The 10,771-nt window shown below is 36.4% G+C and overlaps 1 protein-coding gene across 2 annotated transcripts; it reads left to right on the top strand.

Moving 5' to 3' along the window:
• Positions 1-18: 18 nt before the first annotated feature.
• zgc:113274 (uncharacterized protein LOC552925 homolog) lies at positions 19-5,329 on the top strand. 2 transcript variants are annotated; one of them, XM_057351621.1, is made up of 4 exons: positions 19-81; positions 2,216-2,597; positions 2,678-2,774; positions 2,983-5,329. In XM_057351621.1, the coding sequence occupies exons 2-4, from the start codon at positions 2,222-2,224 to the stop codon at positions 3,128-3,130; spliced, it is 621 nt and encodes a 206-aa protein (XP_057207604.1). In that variant the 5' UTR covers positions 19-81; positions 2,216-2,221; the 3' UTR covers positions 3,131-5,329. The 2 variants fall into 2 exon arrangements, with proteins under 2 accessions (XP_057207604.1, XP_057207603.1); XM_057351620.1 differs by having other exon boundaries at positions 37-69; positions 2,678-2,763; positions 2,971-5,329.
• The last annotated feature ends 5,442 nt before the right edge of the window (positions 5,330-10,771 follow it).

Raw genomic sequence — 10,771 nt, 5'->3', positions numbered from 1 at the left:
TTGTGATGACTTCCGGCATCGTCCCGCCCCGCGGCCGGGGAGGCTTACGGAACGTATTCCGGTGCGAAGGTTTGTTGTTGTGTAAGTGCGTTTTGTTTCTATGGTGTAGGTGTGATGCTTTGTGCAGTTTCAAGAATTGTATTTGTTATTATACCTTATCCACGTTCAAAGGGTTTATTGTTTTAAGTCATAAACACGTGGGCATATTTACTGGACATATATTCTCTTTACAAAAAGTACTACATATGCATGTTTGATTACTGTGTTCGTATCGCATGGTGTTAACATGGTACAAACAATGCTGTGGTATTTCCATGGTGCAAATCTATATGACTAACAGCATTTTAGCACCATGTATGTCTCAAAAACAAGTATTTGTTTGTAGCACTTTTCACAATTATACATTGTTAAATAGCAGGTTTACAAAAGCACATTTAATAGGAAGCAGAAAAGACATAAGAACACTGTTTAGAAATAAGGAAAATAAATGATAATAAAGCAGGAAAATTAGGCTATATAATGTAAACTAATTTAAATGCAAATACATTAATGTAAAATTATATTTGTCAAAAAGATCTGGGCTGCATTTTCCAAAAGCTTCATAAGCCTAGGTTGATCGTAGCTCCATTGGTGACAATGGTTCTAAGATCATCAATTTAAGGTTACGATGCTTGTGGGAAATGCAGCCCAGACCGTTAAATTTATTCAAATTCAGCACTATTTTAAAATGATATGTGTCTTAATGATGAGTTCATTTGCAAAAATAAATTTCTCAAAAATCATGTTTTTTTATTGTGCATTCCAATTCATAACTGCAATTGGGTTGTTTTGATTAAACAATAATAACTCCAACAAATACAGCAAATTAACACAATAAAAACATGATAACATAATAAAAAACATGATTTCTGAAATAATAAAAAATGAAGTTATCTGTTTTTGCAAATAAACTCTTCATATATAAATGGTCACATAGTCACATTGAGGTTTAATTATGGCTTTGTTTAATATTAACTATCAATGAAACACTAAAAAGGTTTTATACAGTCAAACCAAAATGTATTCAGACACAGATAACATTTCCCACATTATCACAGTTTATTCGGTATAATTTAGGGCAACCGATTACCAAGCAATTCTTAATTTTGTTCAGTCTGTGTTGTAAGAAGGTTGCATTAGCAAAAAAAAAAACATTTAAGCAACACATGGTCACGTCAAAGTGTCTGAATAATTTGGTTGCACATTTTTATCAAATTTATTTGACTGGTAGTCCGCTCTATGAAGAATTTTTGGTTATAATTTTATTATTTATTGGGTATTATTTTGCTATCTTCACTTACATAAATGAACAATAGTGTCCTGCACCCACTAGTTATATCTGGTGTCTTTGACTGGATATGTTAAGGTGTAGCAATTTTGAAAGTGGTAAAAATGATTAACTTTTTTAGACTGCAGTTTCTTGGGCCAAAATTTGTCACACTGTTTATTCATTAATGATAGAATAGGAAGTCGAACAGTTTGATGAGCCAGTGGGTATGTTGAGAGGCACTTGTAACTAGTTGATTTTGCACAAAACTTTTGAATTCATGGACATCCTGTCATTAAAGAATAATCTAATTCACAGAAGTGGACGGTTCTTACTTAGTTTTTACTCTTATAACTCTTATTTTGACTCTACTCAAGTACATTTTTCAAGTATGTGTATTTATCAAAGTGTTTTTACTTTTACTTTACTTTATTTATCAAAGTGAAAACTTTACTTCACTACATTATATCTTTACTACATTATAAAACGTAATATCATACTTTTGCTGCACTGCATTTCATAAATTCATGTTAATATGTTTTTTACCTTTATTACTTAAATACATTTAATGTAGTACTCTTACGCTTACTTTTACTCTGGTACAGAGCAAGTACAGATACTTGAAAATGCGCTTGACAGTAAAAACCGTAAGTATTTATATTTGTAATGGAATTGAATTATATTAGCTAAAAGCAGGTTTCCTCGTTGACTTATGGACCCCACTCTATACCATATCGACCATCAATCAGTTGTACATTTCTTGTGTAAAGATAAGCCTTACAAGGTTTATGAGATAACACATAATATTAAATTGAGGAACTTTATTCAAAATGCTATCTTAACTTGGGTCATAATAAAGTAGCATGCTGTAATTTACAAGTTAACTGATACAGTTTTTAAATATTGTAGCATACCATGCCACGAAACTATATTCGAAAAACTGACTGGGGCTCAGCAACCTATGAGGAACTGGAGAAAGCTTTTGTTGAAGTCAAGCGTGGGAAATCCATCAGAACAGTGGCAAAAGAGAGAAATATTGGCAGGTCGACACTGCAGAGGTACGTGAAAAAGGCAGAAGGAAAACGGGAAAAAACTGTAGGGTACAGAGGAACAGCAGAAGCGCAGAGGATCTTTTCCAACGAGTTAGAAGAGGAACTGTCAGAAAACGTAAAGACGCTAGCCGAACGCCTCCATGCTGTTACTCCAAAGAAATGCCGTCAAATGGCTTTTGAATTGGCCCAAAAGTATAACATTCCTGTGCCAAACAACTGGGGAGAGCAGAGATTGGCAGGTGGGTAGGACATCTTGATTTAGCGAATCAACCAACCATGGCCTTACGTTGCTCACTAGGATTGTCATTTATTTTAATAGGCCGAGATTGGTGCAGTAGTTTCATAGCCCGCCACAACCTCTACTGCCATATAACTGAAGCAACATCTTTGGCAAGTCATGGACAGGTGACAGAACTATTCAACATAATAATAGCTCTTAACGTGTACCACAGTCTTGAAAAAAAACTTTAAATATCAGATAAAATTGCTATTTTTTGTGTCATCTTTAGACAATTGTTTTGAAAATCCAGTAATAACAAACAACTAAAAACCATCCATTTAAATTTTGAGCTCAATCATTTATACATTTAAAATACTGTCTACATTTTACAGGTCATCTTGTTATAGTTTCGTCGACAAAGATGAAATGAAGAAAGAAATCAGAGAAGAAAATGATGACGTTGCCCCGCTTCATGAAGTTTTGGAGGATGAGAGTGCTGAGATTTGTGATTCGAGTCAAGACATGTTAAACAGTGACTTGTTTATTACGTAATATTTTTTTATTAACTATTTTTTTTGTTTATTTGTTCTTTCATTTAAAATGTATACTGTTGATCCTAATCTAAACCCACATCTAAAGCTAAATCTACCAACACGCTGTGCACAACAAGTGCAATGTACTATGATATGTAATTGACAGTTAAGCAAAACCCCAAATGCTAATTTGTAGACATTGTTATTTATCATAATTTAGTTAACTATAACTTTTCCCCTACTCTTCAGTGATACATATAGGCCCGGTTTCACAGACAAGGCTTAAGGCTAGTCCCAGACTAAAATGAATGTGTGACCTGTCTTAACTGAATATAAATTGCCCAGAAATATCTTAAAATATATCATTGCCATTGTTTTGTCTCAAGATGCACACCAGTAATGTATTCTTCTAAGGCATTTTTATCAAAGCGACATAAATATCTTAATTCAACTAAGGCATAGTCCTGGCTTAAGCTAAACCGTGTCTGTGAAACCGGGCCATACAGTATAGCCAGGAGAATTTTCATTTATTAGCTTTAAGATGCTATAGGAATAACAAAATCTGTTCTTAACATGACTGTTGTATTTAAAATATTTCATATGTTAATTTTGTTGCTTTTTGCACAAGGATATTAAATGAAATGTTAATTTATGATATCTCAACAATTTTTTCTGTGGTTTGAGTGAATGCTTGTATATAATTAGTTGTCCCACACAGTTGTCTCTTTCTATCTGCAGAGCTTTTGTGGTGACAATGAGCTTTAGTCGTTTTCATCTGAAAGTCACTTTATGCTTATTCTTATACGTTACCGCCCAGTTTATTATTCCAGCAAGCAAAAGTACCTGTAATTTACTCACTAGGTTAAAAGAGCAATGTGGAGATTTTAGCGGCATCTAGCGGTGAGGTGGAAACAATGCAACCAACGGCTCACTCCACCCCTCCCTTTCGAAGCACTATGGTGGCTGCACAGAACTAAAATGTCATCGCGTTTTCACTTCTTTGCCAAAGGAGATAACACTCTGTAGAGCAGTTTGTCCATTTAGAGTTTAGATGGCGAATTCCATGCAAGGGGACATGTTTCATCATGTAAGGTCTTTATACACTTCTGAAAACATAGTTATGTATATTATATTGCATTTTTGTCAATAGATCCTCTAAAAAATGAGAGGAAAAAGGAATAAAGAACAAATATATAATAATACTAATATAACATTTGAAAAGTAACGTGTCAACTTGTTGAACATTGAAATCAGCTTTAAGGTGTCCCCTAGGTGTTTAAAGCGATTCCAAAAAGGATATTTTGAAGAATGTTGGTAACCATTGGCCCCCATTGACTTCCATTGCATGGCCACAAAACCAATGAGACATTTTTTTAAATGTCTTGTTTTTTGTTCTACAGAAGAAAGTCACGCAGGTTTTGAATTACATACACGAGGGTGAATAAATGAAGAATTTGTATTTTGATTGAACTATCCCTTTACGAGGAGTTTAGTTTCTGAAACTACAGCAGTGTTGGTTGCAGTGGATTATGTAGCTAATTACTGTTATTTTCCCCGAAAAAGTAAAGTAAGACTAATGGCTGGAATACACTACAAGACTTTTAAAATCTGAACAGATTTTAACAGAATCTGAACAGAACTAGACATCATACACTTGCAGACTTTTTGAAAGTTTTAGAAACAATTTTAACTGATTAAATCTGCAGACTTGCACAGACTTTCTGCAACAAGTCCAGACTGAAAATCTGAGCTAAAGTCTTGTAGTTTATTTTAGCCTTAAGACATTCTTGTAGTATTTAAGTGATTCAGTTGCAGTTACTGATGATGTACTTGCAGTACATACTGTATATACTTTCAAAAAATATGTATTAAACCATTCTGCAATTAAATTAGGCGAGTTTGTGTTAAAAAGGTAGTTAGAAGTGTGTTAGAAAATCAGCCCATTTTATTGAAACAAATATAAAGATTAACAAAAGTGGCCAAAGAGGATGTCCAGTTTTGGAAATTTGACATCTTTGCCTTATGTTCAAATAAACGGTTGAAAATACAATAAAATGTTATATTGATGTTTCATGATTTTGGAGTGTAAACTGAGCAAATGCACAAAGCTTATATAGTCTGGAGAATAAATATCCTTCATTTAGTGTTTTGTCCATATGCCCTACAGCTCATATCTTCATGGTTTTATTCAACCTGAAGGGAGCAAATATTGGACAAATTTGACTTCAGTGCATCACTTTTGGTCAACTCCGTATGTATTGAAAAAGTAATGTATTATTGTATTGTGACCTATAGGCGGCGCTATTGCTACAGTGTGGTAATCGCTCTGAGGGAGTGTCAAGCCCCAGTGTTCTTGTCCAATACAACCGTCATATACAAGCGGTTAAAGACAGAAGAGAGAAAGATCATCTATGGTACTGAAACGCTCATTAAATGGCAGTGATGTGTGTATGTTGCTGAAGAGGATTTTATTTGATTTTACCGTAAGCAGTGGAGTTTCAGTTACCGCATTGATCAGCTGATCGAGCCGCGTATCAGCATCACTGATCATCGGTAAGACAGCCTTTTCTACAAACTATATTTATTTAAACCAACTTCAGTTCACAATAATGCACGTTATATCTGAAACTATTTATATCTGCTTATTTGTTTTTATTATTATTGCTATAACAGGAGGCTTTATCCTATAGATTGATTTCAGTTGCATCTTTTGGTGCTTGGTGCAATGCATTGTTATGAGTATGTGTCTGTAAAAAACTGTGTATTTATGAATACAGTGATGAAATGATGTGATCTTTCTATTAATAAAGACGGAGGGAACTGTCATAATGTCTGTGGGTGTCTTGGTAAGTGTTGGTGGGAGGTTATCTGGCGGATGGGAGCCAATAGAAAACAATTAAATCTTATTTATATAAGGGCCAAAACGCACAACATACAGGAAATATGTTATGGGTTTAATCGTAAACAGCTGATGGTTTATAAATGTTTTTGTAATGGAAACCATTAGAACCTGTATTGTTTCCTTTAGTAGGGACATAGGTTGGTATTGCAGAAAATTTTGATAAGCTTTTTAAGGCATAACGTCAGTGCAATTTCCAGCAAATCGGTGGCGAGGTATCACACTGATGTGTAGTCTATACCTGTATTATTTCATAAGACTGGTGTGTGTGCTTTTGAGCTGTACTGTCACAGTGCATTGTGTTAAAAGACACAGCCTTGTACACAGGGCTTGACATTAAGCATTGTCATGTCCTTCGGACAAGTAAATTTGACATTCACTTGTCCGAGTACAAAAATTATTTGTCCAAAGATAAAAAAAATTATATTTCATTTGAATTATAATATAATATAATCAATATAATTGTTTTGGATTTAGATTGGTCAAGTTTGCTTCTAAGCATTTTAACTAGTGTCCGCTTTGGCCGCCTGAATTTGGTTATAGGCCTACTCTCCGTGATGGCTATGAAACAAGGCAAGCAGTAATTATTATTAGTGTTAAGGCTGTAAGTTAACTTTTTTTGCACATAGCACTGGTACTAGAGAGGTTTAAAGTTTGGTAGCACAGGCAGAAATGTGCAAGTGTAGTTCATTATTAATAGGCAGATAACTGACAAAAGACAATAATGTTACATACAGATGGATAAATTAGGGCCATATCATTTTTAGATTACCTAAATTTGTTCTGTGTTTTTCCTTTTTTACTATACGATAGTGGTATATTTGTCCACATAAATTACTGTAGGTTACTATAGTATTTACTATAGTAAACTGCAGTAAAATTCCTACTATATTGTTTTTTAACTTTACTATAGTGTACAGTGTTAATCAATTTACTACAACTCTTCAATTTTCAATAGTACACTACAGTATTTTTGTCTGAGTATTCAATTTAACGGGACTTTTATTTTGACGGGTCTTTGGGAAGACGCTTGTTTGCAGATAGCTTCACTCAAACGCTCCTAAAATAAACTCTCAGAGCAACTCTGGAGATGAAGTTCACGTGTTCATATCCTCATACAGTGCAGCGCAGATAAATCCTCGACCATCACTCGTGTTGTATGTTAAACTGTGCACATAATTCACTCAGACACGCAGAACAGCCAGATGACATTTAAATAACAGGATTCCGCGTGCGCATAGACTCAGTGCGGTGCGCCATTGATTACTGTCACACACAAACACGCAGCTCTGTCTAATGCATATATTCTTATTATTCTACATATATGTCGCACTGTTCTTTTTTCAAGTTACTTGTCCGGTTGGGCAAGTAAAATTCTTTCTCACTTGCCCATACGAAACATTTACTTGTCCCGGACAAGCGTTAATGTCGAGACCTGCTTGTACATGTACAGTGTACATGTGGAGTACTGGAGTGACCTATTAAACACTGCTGTGATATCTTAAAGGGGTAGTTAATCCAAAAACATGATGATATCTTCTTTCGAACTTTGTGACACCACACATTTTCCTGCTTCAATGGAGGATTTACTCCACAGCAACACATCAATGCCTGATTTTACATGATTGTCCCACCTACCCACCTGCCCACTGGCACATAGTATGTACAGTAAGTCACAAACAGAAATGCACAAAGTACTGGTATATTGTGATTATATACCTTAAATATTTTATATTAACATTTGATTCTATTTCACTATTGTATTGTATACGACCTCTCTGTCATCATCGAAACCTGATGAACTGTGTGAAGTTTCTGTAACATACAGAACAATATGAGAGAGAGTAAATTCTGACAGGATCTACGTGGGAATAAATAAACCATTGCTTTATTTTGCCACAATGCGAAGTCTCCATGCATTTTAATATAACCTTGTAAATGTGATATTTTCTGTTGCCAGCAAACTTCTGAGTGAGCCTACACTGTAACTCTTTGTCATATATATCCACAAATTATCTTAATTATGTGCTCAGCATAGAAATCTAGCCAAATTCTCATTTGGTGAGAGATTGCATCATTGTTATTCACGATGAAACAAGTGTGCATTTTGGGATAGTTTTAAGTTGGTAAAATTGTATTTTTTGCTCAAGCCATCACATATTCCATGTGCGTGTGCTGTTAAGATGGATGTTGTAGTAAATACTGCAGAATACTTAGGAACGTCCTGATCTAATCTAGACACCATATGGTTTCTCTTTAAGAGATCCTCCCATGCCTAAGACATGCTCTAGTTTGTGCGATGGTCAGAAATTCCTTTTGTAATTGTGTCTAGGCACTTGGCCCTGAGAGGTTGCGGCATTACAGCTTTAATTCAATATCGGCTTCTGCACCAAGCTTGCCTTTAGTTCATAAAATTATACAGTATCCATTTGAGCCTGATTTCATGTTATCATTCTGCTGCTTTTTCAAGTAATAAGCGATTACATAAAAATCTGTTTAAAAATCTCCTTACCTTACCCCAATGTACCACTTATACAGTATTTATTATAATAATGATGAATTTTGAGCTGATTCGAGCTGTCAGGTTAGATTTCACATACCTACAGGTATAGATATGTGAAGTAACTTGAAATGTTATGCTTCAATCAGAGATGGCAATAGTGAGGCAGACATTGCAGCTTTAATAGGCTAAACTTCATCAGTGGAATGAATAGGTTTGTACTCATTGAATCAGTCCGAATCATCGAAAATAAAAGAAAGAATCAGAACTACTGTTTCTAGTGAACAAGAGCGGGAAGTGAAAGAACAGAACAGCTTGAATGGAGTGATAGTAAGAAAACAAAAAACTGCTTAGTCTACATTTGGCAACATTGGCAAAGACAAGTGCAGATGGCCGGTCTGTTTTTACTGGCCTGTATAATCAACACTGTACTGCCATAGAATATCCCTGCAGTGGTCCCGACACATATAATTCAATTCAATTCAATTTTATTTATATAGCGCTTTTCACAATGTGCATTGTTCCAAAGCAGCTTTACAGGAGCAAATAAGAAAAACACAGAAAGGTAAAACACAGCACAGTGCATGGTGTTTATAGACCAAGCAAGATCATTATAATAAATAATATCTAATAAATAAATGAATAAATAAATAAATAAATGCAGTCTCCCGGTGAGCAAGCCAACACTGCACTGCTCTGCTGTGGCGAGGAACCCAAACTCCAATGCTGAATAATGGAGAAAAAAAAACCTCGGGAGAAACCAGGCTCAGCCGGGAGGGCCAGATCTCCTCTGACGTGTCATAGCTGCACTCAGTGACCCCGACCAAAGCCACCGAGCAACGTCCACGAAGAACAGGGAGAGCCCACGAGCCGCGACCCAGGAAGCCCCACCCGCCGAAACCGTGCAGGTCCAACCCGGTCCCATTCCGCGATCAACAACAGACAACAGAGGAACAACCAGGGAAAAATAGTAATGGCATAATTAACTTTATTCCTCTGTTGTCCGACATCGACCACAAAACAAGACCAACCAGACCAGACCCACACAGTCCCAACAAATGAAACGCCCCGAACCACAACCAACAAGCCCCCCCACTCCCTACAACACCCACCCAGCTACCTCCAATCAAAGTCACTGAGTGCAGCCATAACTTCAAACTGCTGTCGTGTGATGTAAGTTTAGCATTAAATACCAAGTATTGTAAATTTAGCATTTATGTGACAGGTAGTCCGTCTTTGCTCTCGGTTGGGGATGGAATTGTCTGAGCTGGGCCGGCCAGATGGTCGCCTTTTTCTTGGGTGGTGATGGAATTGCCTTGGATGGAGCTGGATGGTCAGTCAGTCCGCAGGCTCTCGCAGGAGGATGGCACGGGATTTTCCGATGTAGCTGGCGTAATCTCTAGTTGTGGATGGGCATATGACGTTCATCTGGGCCTGGCGGAATCTCTCCCTACCTCGGGATGGGCATCCCGAGGCGAGGGCAGAAACAGAAAGAGAATAATTAGCGTAGCTGCTGTTCATTAGCTATGTATTAGTGAATGCTTGGCTGAAAAGATGTGTCTTTAATCTAGATTTAAATTGGGAGAGTGTGTCTGACCCTCGAATAGTATCGGGGAGGCTATTCCAGAGTTTAGGTGCTACGTATGAGAAAGCTCTACCCCCTTTGGTGGATTTAGTTATTCTAGGTGTTATCAAAAGTCTGGAGTTTTGAGATCTTAGAGAGCGTGATGGGTTGTAGTGTGGTAGAAGCTCTGTTATGTAGGTAGGGGCTAAACCGTTTAAGGCTTTATAAGTAATTAAAAGAACTTTAAAGTCAATACGATACTTAATGGGTAACCAGTGAAGGGTTGATAACATTGGGGTTATGTGATCGTATTTTCTGGACCTGGTTAGAACTCTGGCAGCTGCATTCTGAACTAACTGTAGTTTGTTTATTGATGCTGCAGGACAACCACTAAGCAGTGCATTACAGTAGTCAAGTCTTGAGGTCACAAATGCATGAATAAGCTTCTCTGCGTCAGCCACACATAAAATATTTCGCAATTTGGCAACATTTCTAAGGTGGAAGAAGGCTGTTTTTGTGACATTTGAGATGTGATTTTTAAATGACAGGTTGCTGTCTAATATAACGCCAAGGTCTTTAACTGTATTTGTTGGAGTAACAGTGCAGCCTTCAATTTGCAGGTCATAATCCGAAATATTCTGCTCACGTGTCTTTGGTCCGATAAGTAATATTTCTGTTTTATTAGAATTTAAAAGAA

Source organism: Triplophysa rosa, linkage group LG14 (assembly GCF_024868665.1).
Source record: "Triplophysa rosa linkage group LG14, Trosa_1v2, whole genome shotgun sequence".
Taxonomy (NCBI): Eukaryota; Metazoa; Chordata; class Actinopteri; order Cypriniformes; family Nemacheilidae; genus Triplophysa; species Triplophysa rosa.
The sequence above is the reverse complement of the archived record's forward strand: the minus strand, read 5'-3'. Positions and strand labels throughout refer to the sequence as shown.

What these genes read in the sequence shown, in the direction of transcription:
- zgc:113274 (XM_057351621.1), top strand. Translation starts at nt 2,222, where the DNA reads ATGCCACGAAACTATATTCGAAAAACTGACTGGGGCTCAGCAACCTAT. An exon ending in GGGAGAGCAGAGATTGGCAG is followed by an intron (nt 2,598 to 2,677) that starts GTGGGTAGGACA and finishes TTATTTTAATAG; the next exon opens with GCCGAGATTGGTGCAGTAGT. An exon ending in CATGGACAGGTGACAGAACT is followed by an intron (nt 2,775 to 2,982) that starts ATTCAACATAAT and finishes GTCATCTTGTTA; the next exon opens with TAGTTTCGTCGACAAAGATG.